General features: G+C 40.8%; 1 protein-coding gene across 2 annotated transcripts in view; it reads right to left on the reverse strand.

Moving 5' to 3' along the window:
- Positions 1 to 1570: 1570 nt before the first annotated feature.
- Positions 1571 to 21168, reverse strand: part of CCDC92 (coiled-coil domain containing 92) — a 33617-nt gene continuing 14019 nt past the window's right edge. For both annotated transcript variants that reach the window (XM_018557113.1, XM_018557105.1), the window contains exons 2-4: positions 7815 to 7982; positions 5553 to 5594; positions 1571 to 2926 (exon numbers count right to left, since the gene is read on the reverse strand). In XM_018557113.1, the coding sequence (XP_018412615.1) occupies positions 2154 to 2926; positions 5553 to 5594; positions 7815 to 7944 (945 nt within the window). In that variant the 5' untranslated portion in view covers positions 7945 to 7982 and the 3' untranslated portion in view covers positions 1571 to 2153. The remainder of the gene's footprint in view (positions 2927 to 5552; positions 5595 to 7814; positions 7983 to 21168) is intronic.

Here is a 21168-nt window from a genome sequence, read left to right on the forward strand (position 1 = left end):
TGAGGCATCACTAGTAATGCTTTCTTATAAACCTAGTCTCAAGTGTAAGATTTAAAGTGGGGCACCTACTCTGTATAGTGCTGCAAATATTGGCAGGCCTTCTTATGAAATGAATGGCAACTGCACCACACAAGCACATTGATTTTGAAAAAGAGGCCGTCCTGGCTACATAATAGTTGTTCCTGACTACTCCAAGTCTACAATTTGGCCAACTCATTAAAAACACTGAGGGGAGTTTATCAAAATTTTCGTGCCCATAGGATTTAACACCCATACACCCCATCATAGACCCGCAGAGCCCACCATAGATCCTGCATAGATCCTATTCACTTTAGCACAGTACGGCTAATTTCAGCCGTACATCGGCTGAAATTAGCCGTACATCGGCTTGCTTTGGCTGGCTTCAGTTCAGCCGAGCATGTTCGACTGAGACGAAGGGAAGAACACGTTCGACTCAGCCCATCCCACATCTGGATCGGCTGAGTCGAACCTCCAACCTCTGAGAATGAACTGCCGTATGGGCTCCAGCTAAGCCCATACGGCAGTTGGAAATAGAGCAAAGTATGATTCATCAGACTTTACTAATTTTTCCGCTGCTTAGGGGTCCAGGTTTTGACATCCTTAGACAATTTTATGCATTTTTTTAAGTATTGGCTTTGGATACAGGCTTATTACCTTTTGTAGATGTGCTTGTTTAGTTTATTTTGTGTATTTCAAATTACAACTCCTTGATGTGGCATAATTTTGTCCACCCCAGGCAAAAGGTCTATGCCTTTTAAAATGTTTAAGTCATGTCTATCTTCAGTTGACTTAAAGGGTTAACGTTGAACTCCAGGAACAATAAAAAAAAAACCCATAAATAATACAGCTTACCTTAAACAGGATCAATCTTCTTTCTTTCTCTCCTACATTCTAGTGTTCCAGTCTTTCTCAAAAGTTTCCCTTGTGTCACATAATAGGCCTCCACTTCCTCACATAAGGACTGGTTACTGACGCCTGCTTCCTATAAGCAGGACCTCCCATCATCTCACTGTCCCCTTGTAATTCACCACAGGCAGAGAGCAGGGTGATTGACCCTACTGCCTCTTTATCCTGCCAAAGAGTAAAATACTGTGTTGCCTAGCAACACAAAATTCTGCAGAGTCCCTGTAGGACAGAGTCAGCCGTCGATTTGCTCATTGTAAAAATGTGCTCTGAATATGGCTTCACATAAAACACTGTGTTGGCAGAAATACACACACAACTGCAGGGTTCACTTGCTAAAAGTGCCTTGTCACCTCCCCATGCAGCCATGCAAAGCAACGCACATCCAGCTGCCAGTCACATTCCTGCTAATCCATCCCACTGACTACTGCTGAGGAGAGGAAGATTAGAGACCTGTGATGACATCACAGGCTGGGGAAAAAAAAAAAGAAGAGAAACAAGGTATGTAATTAATAAAACAATCATTTAAATTCTAAGCGGAACCAGAGAGAGGTTTGTTAGTTTGTTCACATAGAGATCCCCTTTTCTTCTATCCATTACAGAAATGTTCTATTTAAAGACCAAGCCTGAAGAGCATTACCAGTGATGAGACATATTTTAATTGGCAATTAGCTTATAGTTTACTTAAAAGAAACTGCTAAACACACTGAAAGGATAGACACTGCATTGAAATCAGTGAGTACTGGGTAATATTCAATAGAATCAGACATATACAGTACATGATAACTGCTTTCTTTTCACTGCTGCCAATATGATATAAGCATTGTTATACAGTGTTCAGACTAGAGCCTTATCGAGCATTATGTGTTAACAGCCTTATGTAGCTTGTCAGAACTATATCGGTGTGTTCTGTTCAAGTATTGTACAAGTGGCAACTTTGAAGGTATGTGCTTTGGTTGACATACTTGGTTATAAGTTGAAAACACTGGACGAAGCTTTATATAGGCTGACATCTTGTCACAGCACTTGAATGTGCCATTGGAGTCCCAGGACAGCAGCATTTTATCAGCAAATCTGCTTACATTTGGCATGCAGGGGATTGAAAATAGCAAAATGTAAAAAAGAAATCAAATCTACCTCCTGTATTTATCTTAATCTTATCTGGTCACACAGTGCATAAAAAGCCAAATATGTGTTAAGGTGTTAACATAGTAGTTACATAAATAGATTTAAATAGTTCTGTCAGTCCCTGAGTGCTTCCTAACAATTTTGCTTGAATTAACTTGATCCACTGCTAAGGTTTCAACTTCTGGCTGAGGTCCAACCTGACTCTGAACAGAGGTGGCATGAGGAATTCGATGTGCAACCCCAACATGGGCCCTCTGCTTCTTCTCTTTAGCTGGACTGCTGGAATCAGAGCGAATCGGAGGAATGACAAGTGGCCTCTCTTTGATGATCTGTGTGTCCGCTGACTGTCTCGCCAATAAAAAAGGAGTAGGGTCTGGCATGGCATCCACAGATTCACGTAACATTGTCTTTCGGCCATCTGCTCCTAGCCTGTAGACCTCTGCAAAGTCAGCATTGAGTGGTGTGGACAGACTCTTCTTCATTCTTCTTCTTGGAGTCTCGGGCTGCTTTTCTTTGGGAGGAGATGGCTTGTAACTAGACATTACTGGGCTGCCAGGAGGGGCTACCTCAGGGGCCCCACTGGTACCGAACAGCTTCTTTTTGGTAGCGTGCAGCTGTGATGTGAGATAAGCAATGGTACTGGCCCTCTGCTCCAATTCACTGGACAGCATATTCAATGCATGGCTTTTAACTTTTAGTTCTTCTAAGTACTTTTTCTCTCTTTCTTTAATAGTATTTTCAAGCACCATAATCATAGCATTTTTCTGCTCTAACTCCTTTAACAACTCGTTGTTCTCTGTTTCTTTGTCCTTTAGCTGAGCCTCCAGTTCTTCACATCTTCTCCTAAGTTCATCACTTCTTGAAATACTATCGCCTAGAAAAAGTAAAATGAAATATTAGACATATTTAGCTGTCGGAATTTGCTCATGCTTATTTTAATTTGACTTCAGAAACCATCTAATGGTTAGTTTGGTGTATAAAGAGAAAGTCCTGGCTTCATTGAAGGCCAGACAATGCAACCTAAACTACACGTGAAGGATCTAATCCACACCTCTCTGACAGAACTTCCTAACTGGACACATACACCCACAATATCTATGGAGAGTTATTTCAACCTAATCAGTCCAGCCTTCCATATACATACATGTATACACTATCATATTATACATGATTGCACATTTCCACATGCAGACAAGGTATTTACACATTTAATGAAAAAGGGAAATATAAAAAGGCGTACAGAAACAGGGAGAGGAAAGCGCAATAAGGCAGAAGTATTAATACAGACTAATGACATACTGTAGTTCTCTAATATAACCAATCATATGAAAAACTGCACTACATAAATTTCTCACACTAAAAACAAAATGCACAAAAGGCAACACTCAAATATACATGCTAAATCCCAAGCTGCTACATTAAAAAGGCCCTCTTTATACAAATGTTAACAAATAAATAATAAAATATAATAGTAGAATAAAAAATTTTTTACAAAAGAAAAAAAAACCAGCGTGGGGTCCCCCTCCTGAACCATACCAGACCCTTTATGTGTGGTAGGAAAGTTAGGAGGGACCCCAAGTTAAAAATAAAAAAAGTCATACCAGGCCCTTTAGGTTTGGTAGGCATTTTAAGGGGGAATCTCCACCCTCAAAACATGGGGGGGGGGGGACATGGGTTCCCCCTTAAAATTACATACCAGACCCTTAATCCGAGCACAGGCCTGGCAGGGCAGGAAAGGGGGGGGGCGAGCGAGCGCCCCCTTCCTCCGCACCATACCAGTCCACATGCCCTCTGCATTGGGAGGGTGCTTTTCCAGGGTCCCCCCTGGAAAAACACCTTGTCCCTATACCGTATCAAGACCTCTTGATATGTGGCTTACAATTCTACTAGTATCCCCTTATTAAAAGATGCCTTAGCAAACTATTTAATTTTGAGTGCTCACGGTTTGCTCCGCCCAGTTGTAATGACAGATCAGAGTCCCCAAATGACCTGGGGACGCTGATCTGTCATTAAACAATAACAACTGGTCTCCGCATAGTTCTTATTCAATTGGCTGGGACCTGCTAGAAGACTGACAGGTGCCGGCCAATTGGAAACAGTTGGGTGGAGCTAGCTGTCACTCGCATGCGGTCGGGTCGGCTTGTGTCCTATTTTTTTTGTTTGTTTTGTTTAAAATAGTTTATTTCTTTTTTTCATTGTCCTATTTTAAAAAAAAATGTAAATAATTTTTCAACTTTTGTTTTTCATTATTTTCACTTATTTTCTATTCGCTCAGTACCTTGGAGGTACCGAGCAGAATAGCCGTGTCGAATGCCGCTCAACGTCATTCGGCTATTCACTCACTACGAGAATAGTGGTGAACGGCAGCGAGTGAGCTGCCGGAGCTTCAGCTCAGCCGATCCAAATGTTGGATCGTCCGAGTCGAAGTCCCTCTGCACTGAAATCAGCCGCACTGAGCCGTAGTGAATAGCCGAATGTCGTTCGGCTCTGTTCACTTCGGCTCGGTTATTCACTAGGCTGCCTTCGGCAGCTAAGTAAATAACCCCCTTAGATATTTACTGGAGAATTGGAAAGAGAATAGCTTAGTCCACAAACTGCAGAAAATAAAATATTCATGAATTTGCCATACTTTATTCTTTTACAAGCTCAGATTTCAGGCTGCAAGCAGTGTTCTGTTTTCAATGTGGCACCACATGAAAGGCTGGTGTGTGTGCTCAAGGACACTAATGGCTAGAAAATCAATATGAAGGGTCATTTGTTGTTCCCAGGTCCGGGATTTGCAATCATATGTCAGCTAAGTGCTGATCAATACAGCCTGCAACAAGTTTTCATACAGCATCTATATATGTCCTGTAAATGCATCTCCTGAAATTCTCAGGGGATATTTTTTTAAATATGACATGATTGCAACAAATGGCTGGTGATTAGCTTTCTAGTGACACTTAAAGAGACAGCCAGTTTATAGCATGCAACAGAGTTATATATAAGCAAATATTTAAGGAAGGAGGAATAAAATAAAAAATAACACCTCCTGTCTAATAGATTTCTAATTCTATACTGATGTAGGCAAATACTAATACGATTTTATTCTATAACTATAGACACAAATCCCTGCACTGTCCAAGCATAGTCTTAAAATAAAAGTCACAAAGGAAAGCACTTGAAGCCCACAAAGAGGAATCATTGAAAAGAGAGCAGTGTGTGATGGTTCTAAATTCCAAATGAACAAGCTCTAGTTTTCCTTTATCATCACCATATCACAGATTGGACTTTTTCTATCAGGTTTATGTTTTCACAGTGAATATATCCAATATGCATTGTGAAAACATAAACCTGATAGAAAAAGTCCAATCTGTGATATGGTGATGATAAAGGAAAACTAGAGCTTGTTCATTTGGAATTTAGAACCATGATTCCAGTGTTTAAATAAATAATAATGATTAACATCGGGAGTGTGCAGTGCTTCATATGTAATCACTCCTACATTGAAAACATCATACCTGTCTGGTCAGAACTCTTCACTGTCAGCTCATAAGTCAGATCTGTGAAAAAAAATGAAAGAGTTATAAATATAATACTTCATTCCTATTTTGATTGACCATTACATTCTTAAACAGTATAGTAATGTACGTCACGTACAATGCAGATCTTTCTCCACGAAAAAACACATTCTATTTAGCATATACCTGCACAACATTGTTTTGTTTATTACTTATCCACATCCCCTGACTGCAGGACAGTTGTGATGACTCTTTCTCTAAATGTATTACTTATAGATTAATTTTGCTGATTAGGTATTAATCAGGGATCATTTAAAATAGCATTTTTGTACTCACCCTACAATCCTTTACTTGGAGTCCATGGCAGGACAAAGGAAGTCTTTACCCCTCGAGTTATACTGCTGCCTACACAAGGATGGGACACTGGCAAACAAAACCATTGTAGGCCAGCTCCACTGGAAGGGACATCGTGGCCTGAGCTGTGTCGAGAACTAGACCAAGGTACTCTAAACAATGAGTCGGTTAACAAGGATTTCTGAAAGTTCAGGATTCATTCAAATTGCTATAACACCAACTACATGTTGTCCGAAAGAGTCCATGCTGACTGTTCAACACTAAGTTGGCTAAATATCCCACAATGGGGTGCCACAAGAACTCAGCAGGCCTACTATAGGGGCCAACACCTTGGCGAATATCCATACTCAATTTGTCCTGTGTCCCCAGCCAAATTAATAACAGGTGATCTTTACAGCAGCCATACTAACCAAAGGGGTTCCCAGTCAGAAAAATGCAGAGCTCCTCCACCAACCCATATAAAAAGTTGGCGAGTAAGGGTGAAAATTTTGCCTATTGAGTGGGATTTAAATTTGTGAGTTTTTGGGGTTTCAAAAATATTTTTTGATGAGATGGCAATTAGGGTAGTGATTTAGTGATTTATCGATTTAAATGTATTATTTCAGTAATGGGAATGCTGTAATATCTGTACAATGTATTCGTTTTACATTGCTGATTTAAACAAAGCAACCACAAAGCACATCCTCTTTTATATACTGTACTTAGGTGGATGCAATGTATTTTCTGTATACTGAAATTTAGTTCCTTAAGGGCTTGTTCACACCAAATGCAGACCAGATCTGCATGAGTTTCTGCACACGCAGTGCAGTGGGTTGTGCCGCGTTTTTGCCACATTTTGTTGTTAGTTTAGAATGGGCTTTTAGTGCGTTCCAGGGCGTTTGCATGTGTCTTTGGTGATTTGCATGCGTTCCACAGCAGGTTAAAATAGGGCCTGCTGCAGTTTTTTTTACCTGCTTTGGAACTGAACGCTGCGGTGTGAACTGGAGCTAAAAATTACATTGGAATACATTGGACGCAGTTTTGATCGGGTCTGGGACTGCTCTGCTCCTGAGGTGCCATGGCGCGGCAGTGCGGCTTACACATCCTTTGCAGAAGACGTGTATCCAAACCTCTGTCATTGTCCTTAGTGGTGAGACAAGTTGTTTTACATGCTGGTTTGTGAGTGTGCCATGATGCCTTTCTACTGTTCTACTGCTCTGCTCCTGGAACGCGCTTGGTGTGAACAAGGCCTACATATTTTCATTACAAAGAGAAATATGATATTTAAATTAACAAACAAGCAAGAGGTGCAGGTTGCCAGTAAGAAACAAGTAACAATTAACCAAATTGTTACTTTATGCTGTAAACACACAGTCGTCATAGCAGCAAGCACGTCTAGCTAAACCAGCTGACTCATGAAGAAGGATGGACAACCCAGCAGAATTATATAAGCCTAGTCATGTATTATGGGTCATCCAAGCCTCAATTTTATACAGATCAGTGAACACAGGGACAAGGATAAGAGACCTCCATAGAAGCCAGATGTCTTACTGATACACAGGCAGAACATTCAAGAACAGATACATTATTTAGGAACCACACCTACAACCTCTTTTTCCAAAACGGTCCTTTATGGGCTGTGTGGATATCCAATTTCAGATGGATACGGATACTGTACCTTTATTCTTTGCTATATACTGCTCCAATAGAATGGTTTGGGTGATGTTCAGGAGCTATGTGAATGCCATTTAATTGTATTTGCCATATTTTCTTCTGCAATGCAACTCTGACAAAATGTCTCACAATATGTGTGAGCCAGTCAGCTGAAATAAATGTTCCAAGTCAGTGCACTATATCAGCCCACAATGTCTCTTCCAGATATACTGAACACCAAATCGGCAATACAGACTCGATCATTTCCATCATTACCTGTGCAATGGTGCTGTAGCCGGCGGATTTCAGTGTGCAAGCCTTTCAGTGTGTTAGCATGCTCTTGTTGCAGGAACAGCAGATTCTTCTGAGCACTCTGCAGCTGGTTCTCCAGGTTAACGGAGGCCATTCTGATTCCCACTCACACAAGAGGAAGATGTCAGCCTGCTAAAAAAATCCTGATTAGATCCTTGCTGCAATATCTAGACACAAGTGTGCACTGTGAACAAAGCATTGAAGGGAAAAAACCATACATCAACATTAGTAAATATGAAAGAAGTAGTGAATTCTATTTACATTCAGCACATTCAATGTGTTTTACAGTCATACAGCACTTGGGGTGCCGGGTTAAACTTTCACCAAGGATACTGTCTGCATTGAGTTAAGCTGACCATACAAATTGGCACAGTGGGTGTCGCTGTCGGTAGCCTTCTGACTGACATCCTTTCATCAGAAAATTGAAGGAGCCTGATGGAAAACTCTTTGTATAAACAGTGACAGCAGGCAATCAGCTGCTGTCTGTTCAAGTACTCTGGCAGTGGCAAGACCACCCTGTTTGGCGTGGATAGAGGAATCTATTATAAATGTTTTTGTTCAACCCTCAGGCTGAGCACTTAGCATAACACTTGCAAATATCGAGCACTCATTGGTCAGCACGGTCATCTGACCACAATGAGCAGCACTTCTTGCTAGGTGGAGATACCCTTTAAGAGGTGTGTATTTGCTGCCTAGCAAGCTGTACTCACAATTACACACTGTGGTAACTATAAAAGCAGCACTCTTAAGCAATGTAGCTTACATTTATCTAATTCCATTCATTTGTGGTAATAGGTGGACAACTCCATTGGCTCCCTAAAGTGCTTGCTGGTTCCTAGACTGCACTAACCAGTTGAGATGTTTTCCAGCATGTCCAGTTCTGCTTTAACCGCCTCCCGTAGGGAATACAGCCAGCCGGGAGCTTCCTGGATTTAACAGGCCGTCCAAAGACTGTTAGCCCCACGCGTGCGAGCGGGAAACTACCAAAATTTAAAAACAGGCAGACAAGCGATCTGCAGGCTATAGAGTTGGCGGATCGCTTGTATGGGGGTGCCAATCAGAGCGCCCCTCCCCCTGGGGCTCGGTACACGATCTCCCTCTGGTACCCTCTCGGGTGTCGGAATGCAGAAGTGTTGTATATTACATCACTTCCGCATTCTTGTGTCACTCTCCAGCTTCAGAAGCTGATGAAGCAGTTCTGTGTTTCATTAGCTTCTTTGCTGGTCCCCAGGTGACATTAGGGGTATTGGAGACACCTGATGTCTCCATAAAGAGGACCTGTCACATATCTTTATTGTTATCACATAGGGGGCTAAGAAATCCACCTATGTGATACTAAAGTTAAGTGAAAAAAAATTGAAGTTGCAAAAAAAACAAAAACTTTAGGCCCCGTTCCCACTGCGCGATATGCAAATCGCGCGTTTGTCGCGCGATTTGCATATTGCGCGACATCGCGAGATTTGCAGCGCGATGTCGCGTTCAAGCTTGCATTGAGCAAGCTTGAATCGCGGCTAAATCCGCTCAAAAAAGGGTCCTGCTGTGGCGACACACGACCCGCTACAGCAGGACCCTTTGCCCCATTGGATTGCATTGGAGCGCGATATCGCGCGGTAATTTGCCGCGATATCGCGGGAATTACCGCGCGATAAATCGCTCAATGTGAACGGGGTCTAAAAGTTACACATGAAAAGGAATGAAAAAAACACCAAATTTTTTTTAAAGTCCCCACCCACACATACACGTGTGCAAACATGCGTCGGGTGCGCATATACGTGTGAAAACGACGATTGCGCCCATTATGCTGAACATAGTACATAGCGAACGTCAGAGTGAGAGCAATAATTTTAGGGCCATCAATCACTGTTAACACTAAACTGATGAGCAGTAAAAGCTTTTAAAGCGTCGCCTATGGTCAATTTTGGGTGTGGTAGTTTTTGCGATTTCACGGGTGCGCGCAATTTTAAGGCCTCACGTGTTTGGTGTCTATTTACCCGACGTGACCCGATCTTTTATATTTTACCAAAAATTGGGTAATAATAAATGTATTATAACATAATGTAAAAAAAACTTTATTTTTTCAAAATGTTCAGTCATTTTTCCTTAATATAGTAAAAAAAAAAAAAGATTGAATACCACCATAAGAAAGCTCTATCTGTCCCCAAAAAATGGTATAAAATTCATTTCAGTATAGCGTTGCATGACGGAATAAATGTCAGTCAAAGTACCGCAGCGCTTAATACTGAAAAATGGCCTGGCCAGGAAGGGGGTGTACACACCTGGTCAGCAAGTGGTTAAATATATGTTTCTATTTTGTTACATTACTTTTTTCTTTGTATACAATAAAATCCTGCTTAATACTTTCCCTTGTTTATGTACACAATATGATGGATTGCAGAGCTCCTCCTTGTCTATCTTTCCATATTCTCTACATCTCCTTCTACCCGCTTATTTTTTTCCCCCCTATTTCAGTGTTTGGAATGTGAGAAGTATGTGGCGACATTAGAGGCAGAGTTATTGTCAGTGTGGTGGTCAGTTCCTTTAGTGTGGATGAGGGCAGAGAAAGGGCAAGAAAATAAAAAAAAAGAGCCTTTTATCACATACTGTAGACAGAGACTGAGTATATATAAGAGGGTACTGTATATGCACTTACAGGCACAAAAAGAACATTTTAGTCCAGCATCCCATTGAATCAGTTCTACACATAAAACCAAATAACCATATCACAAGGGTGCTGGGTGATGTGGATGAGCAATGCCACCACAGGAGTCTCAATGTATTCGCTGTCCCTCTTTCTTAATTGTATACCTTGCCTAGTATTGCATTATTACAAACATAATACTGTGGGACTTGTTTATTAAAGGGAACATGTTTCCCTGACAGGCTATGCTGTTCCATTAAAACCACTGAGATTATCCTTATGTCATTCTGCAAAGGAAGAATCTGACAGGCTCACCGTTGGACAACTTGACCAAGTCCATGAACAGAATATTGAAGGCGACCTCCAGGGAAAGTACAACATTCTGCAATAAATATGTAACAAAGTTTTATTTACCCATGGTTTGGAAATAAAAATTATTCTCTGCAGAGTTTTGGGCATATAGAAGAAATAATGCCTTTCTGCAACACCATTCTGGCTTCTGGACAGTAGGGTCGGGCTCCTTGTGAGCCCTGATTGGCTAAAGCCTTGCACCTGCCCAATCAGGGCACAGTACTCTGTAAGAGCCATGATTGGGCAAAGTCATGATGACTTTGCCCAATTATGGCTCACCTGTCAGATGCTGTACAACTGTGAACAGTTGGGTGGAGCTAGCGGTCACATTTTTTTCCCCCATTTTTGGGGGTGGGGCTCCTCAAAATTCCTACCAGACCTTAAGGGCCTGGTATGACTTATTTTTTGAGGTTTTTTTTTACATGGGGTCCCTCCTCAATATCTCTACCAGACCTTACGGGCCTGGTATGACTTTTGGGGTCCATCCTAACATTCCTACCAGACCTAAAGGTTCTGGTATTGTTTGGGAGGGGGAACCGCGCACTTTTTTTTTTCCTTTTTAAATGTCATTTTTTTTCTTTACAAATGTCAGTTTTGCTGCAGCAGGTTCTATACATTGTACCGATGTGCCACTTTACAGGCTGTTTAAGGCCCCGCTGATAAGTGACATTTTTTATTTTTATTGTTTCACTTTAAGCAATGTTAAAATCCCTGCTCCTTTATAAACTATTTTTCAAAAGTGTTTTTTTTTTATTGATTCATGTCCCCCTCGGCAGTACCCGAATCCCCATTAACCTTTTATGGTCAATTACTTGCATATAAGGCTTCAAAATGGGGACATTTGATTACAGGTCAGAAAATGCGGAGCTTTAAGATTCCTATTACCTGAAAGATGCAGTAATTAACAAGTGATACACGAAGGCTTCTCACTTATTTTTTTAACTAATATCTGCATGATATGGAGTCAGGTAACATGCATTCACAATAGCACAAGCATCAATCTACATCATTAAATTAACTTTTCTTAGTTTTGTGCTATGCCAAGCATGAAAGATGCAAATTGGCTGCACATGACTACCCTGTGTCAATAAATACTCCTACATACAAAAACTTCAACTCAAGGTTCACGCTCAGATCAGTAGTTGTTTTCAAACACCATTAAAATTCAGCTTTCCGAACAAAAATATGATAGTGACTGTTGCCAATTTGTTGTTGAAGGTGCAAGCTTGCATAAATTAGGACTTACCCAGATAGCAAGTAATTGTGCTGCAAGTTTGAAAATGACTTGCTAAACTCTTGCAGACTTGCCAAGCTTCACAATTTTGTTGCACAATTACAGCAAGTCTGCATTGCAAGTCTCCAGACCAGCGAGCTTGCAGAGCTCTTGCTAAGACCTGCAGGACTCTTGCTGTAGACTTGCCAAGCAAATTTGCTACAAATGCAAAAAGTGTCAACTAGAACTTGTGCTGCAAGTGTTCTGCAAGTCTACAACTTGCCAGGAATATGTGCAGCAAGTTAACAAAATGACAATTTCACCCTGACACAAGTTTGTGGCAAGTTATCCTTGCTATCTGGGTACATACGACCCCTACTTACAAACGAAGGCTACTACTGTACAGCAGGGGGTCCCAGGCTGCAGCCAAAGCGTACCGCGCCATATTTCAGTAATTGTAATGCTACCACGCTTGTACCGACGAAGAGTGCCCGCCTTTTTGGGTCTGGATCGTAGCACTGTATGCACATTACAGTAAGTTGGCTCTTGTTAGACGTGCAGACGAGGGGTGCCTGCTTCTTCTTCCAGGTCACTGTGAGGTTTTTACTACTGTCTCTATCCTTATTAGAAAGATTTAATCTCACTTCCTGTCCTTGAGACAACAAGAAGTGAGAGGAAAAATGTGTCTCCACTGAAGCTTTATCACCAATCCTTGTTTCCACAACAACCCAAAATTTTCCAAATACAATTGTCACAGGGACAGAAAGTGAGGTGACATTTTCTGAACCGCGGCACAGACAGCCAAACAAACGTTACAGGGGGTTAACCCTTCCCTATGCTATCCAAAACAATGTTTTTGGCTGGAGTTGCACTTAAAAAATGTACCTATTCCAATTTACATACAAATTCAACTTAAGAACAAACCTACAGAACATATCTTGTTCATAACCCGGGGACTGCCTGTACATTACTAACATGATTTATTACTGATGCTCTTTTTACATTGTTTTGTTGATGTCATTCACTCAAGGACCATGTGACACCATACTATAGTGATTTTTTGCTTCATATAGAAGAGATTTAATAACAACATAACCTGAAATGCTTTAGATTTTCTTTACCTGTGCTATCTGGTTGAGTATAATCTGTATTCTGTGTTTATTCAACCCGTGCCTCTTTATAACAACCATAAAATAAAAGGCCAGTGTACACATAAAACAATGCCCTTGAGGATTCAGTAATGTACTCTAGATGTGAGCATTTGGTGGTTTAAAAGGCCATCGGATAGTTACAAAACCTGCTAACCTGACCATTCTGATGTGCATAAAATAAACATGCAGTGACCTAGTTATAGATCTCTGCTGTCCTCAAATTATTGTATATGAAGGGGCAATTTATTTTCAGATCTCTGCTTTGCAGAAATAACATGTAAATTGCCTGATGAGCTCAGTAATGTATGGCAGTGATTATTTTGGTTAAATTGTGTGTTCATTGAGCTAGGACAGTGCTAAAAATGTGTGCTTTTGTAACTAAGGCCCTCAGGGTGGAAACCGTTCAGTGCCCCCAAACAATCTTCTAAGATACAATACGTTGTATAGTTAAGCCCACTTAACCTTTAACCCAGGGCTGGACAAATCGCAGGAACCAGGTAGCCAATGTTCTTTAAAATTTACAGCTGGTGCCCAACATTTGAGGTTTTCTCTGGTTGTTGCGGGCTCCTAAAAAAAATTCTACTAGCTCCTAAATTCCATAATAATTTGTCCACCCTTACCTTAGCCAGTTAAGGGTTGAGTGGGCTGAGCTGGGTAGGCATTCATTATATGATTCAACAGCTATTTATATTTGGATTACATGTTAATCCTTTTACAAGGAAATACACACCGGAGCAGGATTGATTCATAGAGACTCAATTGAGCTTTCTTCTATATAGGTAGAAAGGTTGTAACAGATGTACAGCTCTGTATGCTGGATATACTAGTCGGATGAGCAGTTTGGAATCACACCAAAGCAAGAAATGTCTTGTTATATACATGGAATTTCAACACTTAACAGTTTTCATTGAGTATGCATTTGGCTCATTTGCTGATTTTTAGATTAATATTAGAGCACTTCATATTTAGAAATCAGTTTTAAAATTCAAAATACTTTTCGGATTATCAGTAGGGTTGTTTGATGGACTATACATTCAAATTTTCCCTGCATAGAACTGGTGCATATATCCTCCAATGGGCCGGGGTGACCTGTTAAAAAGTAGCCCTTAAAAAGAACTATGGGGTAACCTTTTTATCTCATAGTTCTCTTTAGGCCGGGTCACGGAAGGACATATACTAACCTCCTCCCGCGACCCAAAGCTCAGTATATAGCGTGATATTGCCCACGATATACTGAGAGCGCCACAGCCGTGACAGATTCAGACAATACTGTCAAGATCCATCCAGCTGGCCGATTGACAGCTGGCTCTGCCTATCTAAAAGCAGAGCCAGCTGTGCCCGCCCCCTCCCCGTCCGTTCCTTCAGTCAGCGCTGGAGGATCAGAGAGGGGAGGGGTGAATCTCTGCAGGGAGATGATCAGGAAGTGAGCGAGTGACGGTATGTGTTCGCTCACTTCCCGATCAATAGAGCCGACGTGTGACAGTTTCAATGTCACAGGTCGGCTCTAACTATGAGGATGAGTGTAAATCACTTACCTCATAGTTTTCCTTTAGGGACTACTATTGCAGATATCATTCCGAAATGCTAGCTAACTGGCTGTCAGACTTATCCCCTGCCAGCTTTTTGTTGCCCTGACCCAACTTTTTGGAGACATGTTGCTGCCATCAATTTCAAACTCACCTTAATTTTATCTTAAAATGGTCCATTTTCTCAGTTTAAACATTTGATATGTTTTCTAATTTATATAGTGAATAAAATACGGGTTTATGTAATTTGCAAATTATTGCATTCTGTTTTTAGGTAAATTTTAAACAGCATCCCAACCTCTTTGGAATTGGGGTTGTACCTCAGGAAATAACAAAGGCATCCGAGCATGTTACCTTTGGACAGTGCACTCCACATTGTGGTGCCTCTCAGACCTGTGAGTCCATTAGCCACTACCTCTGGTATATGTCTCCTTGGACATTCAGCTCTGCTATGACATCTCTCAGTCCTTGTACTTTGGCTTTTAGTGGTAGAGCGCTGTTTCCAAACCCAGAGTCCTAACACACTCTATCCTTGGATGTCTGTTATAGTTAACACATTTTGATACTTGACTTTTATTAACTGTGTACTGCTTACATACTGAATTGTACACTACATCCTCCTTTTCAGGCCTAGAACAGTGTCCCTTTCACTCATGTAATATGCAGTTGTGACACAGGCACGGTGGGAGTAACTGCAAGGCTCCATGCTGTTAAGAATTATTTTTAAACCATCCAGAGGTAGCACAATCAGCCTGGGATACCTCATTGCTGATGTCACTCACAGCGTACAGCATTACAAATGTGCGCTCCTATTCCTCTATCCTGGCCTTCTGGAGAAGACCTATTTTGCTGATCCACCTATTTAGAAGCACCACATAAATTCTCCAGTCTGGTCCACTGCCTGTCTTTAGTGATTTTGTCATCTCCAGCTACCTATTTCTCACTCCACCTCAGTCCGTTCTGATTTGTGAGTACGCAAGAACCTGCCTCTATTTGGGCCTAATATGTCCTCTAAAGCAACGTTTAGAGGACTGTCTAATGGGCTTTGTCCCATGTTCCCCTACTATTATTGGGGATGATTCGCCTGTTTCCACTGTAGGAATCGATGTTCTTAATCAAAATATTGGGACCCCTTTTTTGAGACTTGCTCACCAGCTTCTCTAGCTTAACTATCTGAGCCTCCTAAATCTGCTGGAGCTACCAGGCCTCTAATTTGACTTTCACATACCTTACATGTACTTCTAACACTCTTGGCACTTCAATTTTAAGTATGCCTGATGCTCAGTTCAAATGGTCAGATCAGGCATACTTTCTGACTCAGATTCAGAACCTTCATAGCCTATGCCTTTGGGATTAGTCAAGTCATTAGTGAATGTCTTATCTGGTTAACGCTCTACACTCAGTCAGACCTACAGGTCTTCAATCTGTTGATTCAAATACAGACTCCTGTATGGCTTATATTGGCACAAAGACCTACCCTGTACCTTCCTTCTAGTAAATTTCCTGTGTGAAGACTGGAAGCTTCCTATGTATTCATAGCTTACTCCTGATCATGTGACGCATCATTTATTACCCTGGATTGGGAATTCCTGGACGAATGGTTCCTTTTTTCTTTGGACTTTCAGTCCTTCACCTTATTGGGCATCTTTCACTTTTAAGAATAATGTCTTTACATTTAGGGACTTCAGTGATGCTCAGAGTCCTTGTTTAGGTCTTAGTTTGAGATCGCTGAAATGACTTTCCACCCTCTTCTGGTGGCAACTTTAATTTGTGAAACCATGGGGTTGATTTACTAACCTTTTAAACACACCACGAACGTGTATACACCTCTGTAGTGTGTTCCCTCCCAGCATGATCTATGGGAGGAATCGAAACACCTTTGTAGTGTGTACACACCCAGCAGGTGTGTTGTTCAAAGCTCTGCAATGAATTGCAAGGTAATGTGGTGTAAATTAGCTCTATGTTATGTTGCTTGCGTTGATGAATGCAGGAATGTAAATGCATGAGCTAACCATTTTTGTCTAAACTGTGAAGCAGCATTATGTATGCATCATGTGCATGATTTTTCCATATATGGCATTAGTGGAAATATGCTTTTAGAGACTTTTTGGTTGATAAATACGTTTTGCTGTGTGAAAATCACACACACCTGGTGTGTGTGTGTGTGTCTAGGTTAGTAAATCAACCCCCATGTCTCAATGGATCACATCCTTTAAAACCGATTTCTCTTACTCAACTCACGATCCTTGAGTTTTACAGCTTCTTATCCATATTCAAGCCCTTGCAGTGCTGACCTCTTAGAAGCCTCTTGTGGTGTCTTTCATGGCAGCTATATATGTTCATATATGTAGGGCACTGTGGCGATGTGCTTGAGACATATATGGTACATTTAAACAACGTCTTACTGACTTGCTTTTTCAGGAAAGGCATCTTTTTAGTGATTCTCTCAACTGTAGCATGCCTTGATCTTATAGTTCTCATTCTGGGCACCCACTTCACTGAAGGAGATATGTTAATGACATTGAAGAGTCTCCGCCTACAACTGCTACAACTACATTACCCTGTAGACAATCTTTTTCTCATGTTGAACGCAGATCCATATACCATGTGTTTGAAATTTACCAGTAGGTTGTTTGTTTGGTGTTTGCCTACATTCTTTTGGACAATTAGTCTTAATTTTGAATGCTCAAGTTTACCTGCTGCCTTTACTCTTGGCTTTTTAGCCAGGTATTTGATCTTTTTTTGTTTTCTGGATTTCGGTATCCCAGTGTATGCGATCCTGAATTGTGCAGGCTCTCCTCATCCTGGGGCTTCGTCCTCATATATTACCTGAAGCCTGTCTTATTCTCCCCTCTTTCTGCCATACAGTCTGTTTGATTTTAGAATGGCTGCACTCCAATGGTGTTTATATCTCCTAAGACCTGTATCTCTGAAAAGGAACTTCTCGTCCTACACTGTAAATAGACATTACCTACATTTTAAACTTTCCCAGGGAATCGGGTCTCTGTTACAGCAGTATTATGTCCTCACTAGTTCTTTTAGATTCACCCTTGTGGAATGTATTATAGATTTTCACTAAACTGTTTGAGTGTCTTAGTTTCTGGAAGTTTCCTATTATACAAAGAGTCATCTCAGCTCCTCAGTATATCAAATATCCTTACAGAATAACACCAGTAATCCACTATTCTGTTTTCTCAAACATTCTGGGTTTCCAGCAGCAGACACACTTACATTGAATCACAGCACTGCATCTTTAGAACAATTTCTGTAATGTCAGTGACAGAACAGTGCAGCTATGACTTTGATATCAGAAAGTCCAAATGTTCTTATTATAACTCAGAGATTAATCCAAAATTCCTCCCTGCAGAACAGAGGGAAACATTCCTTTTGTCACAGCCTTTGAGAAACCCTCATCTTCTCTGGCCTACTGGGAACATGGCAACACTTCCATTATTAAAATGTGATGACAGCCGAGGCACAAGAAATAACACTGTACAGAAATGTAGTGAAATGAATTTGTTCTCATTCTTTTAGTAGCCGCAGTCTGTACTCAACAACTTGTGTAGTGCCAAGAAGTCAGCTACTGTATATCTTAGAAGAAATACCATCTGAGATATGAGCTGGACATGTGGAAATTATAGCATGGGGAGGCAGCAGTCACCTGGAAGACAGCAAGCATTGTTCTTACTCAACATCTGCCTTTGCCAGGAAGCTATTAAGAGCAGCTGAAGCCTTATGACAGTCAAGTAAACCTAGATAAACCTAGATAAAGACTGAAACTTGATGTGTTTGGAATGCCTAAATTTGTTTTGCAAACCCTTTCCCACAATTCCCCACAGACTACTATTTGTATTAGTACCCATCAAAAACTTTTTTTTACTACAATTGAATATACTCTAGTAATAGGATTACATTTTTCCTGACATAATTGGTCATTAAAAAAATATAAAGTCTCTTGCTTTAAGATATTTATCTAAATATAAATCACCTAAACTCTGAGTCATACCTAGAAGCAATCTCTTAAACACTATGAAATGCAATGTTAACCCATAAACTGTACTGTGCAACAGGAACCGAATTTGTGAAATGTCCATGGTGATGCCGTCATTAGTTCATTTTACACAGTAATATTCATACAATTAAATTGCATTGTCTCAAGAAGAGCAGCACCTTTTATTTGTGCATAAGGAGAAAAATGCCAAAATACCACAGTGATCAGTGTTTTGATATTGGTTCTTAATTTAATTTCAGTAAATTGTGTGTGCATATCATTAGAGCCGCTGTCCTGAGTGAGAGTCATTTAGAGGTTATGCAATATCTTGCTGTGATGTACTGTGTTGTATTTTCCCCTGTTGTGATGTCATTGCACTACCCCCATGGTGATTGGTACAAATACAAGACATACATGACTGGCCAGGATAAGAACTACCTGTACATTAGCATAGTATCTTATTTTGAGCAGAATCTACACACAGAATATTACACATGTATACCCATTAGCTGAGAGCTGCTCAAGAGATGGTTAATTGTTTGTGTGGCAGTGATGGTTCGCTGTTGACTGATGGATGGTATTGCATTGTGTAAATGGACAATTGTTGTCCAGTAGTGATGGGCCGAACACCCATGTTTAGAACACGTAAAAAGTTCGAGCTAGAACTACCGTATATACTCGAGTATAAGCCGAGTTTTTCAGCCCATTTTTTTTGCTGAAAATAGAGGAGGTTCAGCTGTTCTACAATGTATTATTATATTATTATACAGGATTTATATAGCGCCAACAGTTTGCGCAGCGCTTTACAATATAAGAAAGACATTACAGTTACAATACAATTCAAGACAAGATGGCAAGGAGGACCCTAACCCCTGAGGGCTTACAATCTAAAAGGGAGGGGCCAGTGATACATGAGGAGGTTGCTGTGTGGGGTGGAATTGTTTGAGAATGTGATGGTTCAGTGGTTAGAGAGTACATAGTGGATATGAAAGACGTGCAATAGTCACTGAAAGTGGTATCCAAGAGATGTGCTAGCCAACAAGATGTCATTGTATATGCTGAAGCAATGGTATTGTTTAAACTAAACTTTTATTCTCTAACAGCTGTGGAAAAAACTTGAAAACCTCTGGTATCCCAGGTGAGCAGTTGTAGGGGACATTCAGAAAACTTGTAGAGGCTGAAAGCCATGTCTGTAGTTCAGAAAACACATGGAACTTATCTAATCATGTACTTTGTAAAGAGTACTTCTCCTGCTTTATAAATAATACAACTATTTGTGAACAAATAAGCAGAAATGGTGCAGCTTTGTGTCTACTCAAGTTTAATAAATGTCTCCTCTTATATACTATTTTCATAACTTTTGCTACATTGATAATTGGAATATATATTGATTGTAGAATGTATCTGCCATCTCCACAAGTTTTTTCCCCACAATTTTCATTTTTTGTGGAAAATACTTCTGAAACAAACAGGGGTTATGTTATGTCTGATGGACGAATTGCCTCAGTCTGTGAAGTCCACAGCAACCATAATATTTTCCTTTTTTTAATGACCTGACAACATACAAAGGAGAAGCTGACTGGTGGCCTGAGATAGACTGCTATAAAACTGTAGGAAACGTTTACAACACTTTCCTAACATATTATAATGGTACCTACACAGTAGTCTATTCATACAAATCACTGTATCTAGTTAATTTGGAGTTAGTGAAATTAAATTTATCATGGAAAATGATAAAATGGTAGCTATTTACTCTTTTAGGGTCCGTTTAGGGCAGGTAGGGGGCGCATTGAGGAACCTGGCCTTGGGGAAGCAGAGAGAGTAAATCCGGCCCTGGGTCCATTCATACCAAAAGACTTGTGATCGTACCTTCTGATCCTTTGCTTTGTGATCTGCTTTTCTACAGATGCTAATGGGTGGACACCAAAAAATTAATGGGGCTAGTTCACACCACAGCGTTGCATTACGTTGCACTGGAAAAAAAGTAGTTCATGTTCTACTTTTTTATCCGCGCAACACAATGGATCCTTGAGGACTGGACCCATTCATTTTTTGGGTTACCTTCCGTTGGCATTAGTTTTTCAATGTATTCAGCAATGAATCTGGTATGAATGGGGCCTAACTGCATTACTTCCACTCGCCTACTCACTTGCCTAAGCCGGTACTATGTGGCCCACAGCCCGCTGACAGTCAGGCACACGGTTGCAGACCGCGTACCTGACTTGCGGAAGCAGCTGACAGGTCTGAGCTCCGGCCGAAAGAAAGGATGGATTAGTGAGGTCTGCAGCAGACCTCACTAATCACCCACTAGAGCACCAGGGATCGATTGTGCCTCCTCCCTGGAGACCTAAGCAGTTGAGGGGGCTTGCGGTGGGGGGGAGGGAAGGAGGGGAGTGTATTATTTTATGTGGGGGGATCTTGGAACGGGGGTGTATTATTTTATGTGTG

Source organism: Nanorana parkeri, unplaced genomic scaffold (assembly GCF_000935625.1).
Source record: "Nanorana parkeri isolate BGI_ZX_2015 unplaced genomic scaffold, ASM93562v1 scaffold13, whole genome shotgun sequence".
Classification (NCBI taxonomy): domain Eukaryota; kingdom Metazoa; phylum Chordata; class Amphibia; order Anura; family Dicroglossidae; genus Nanorana; species Nanorana parkeri.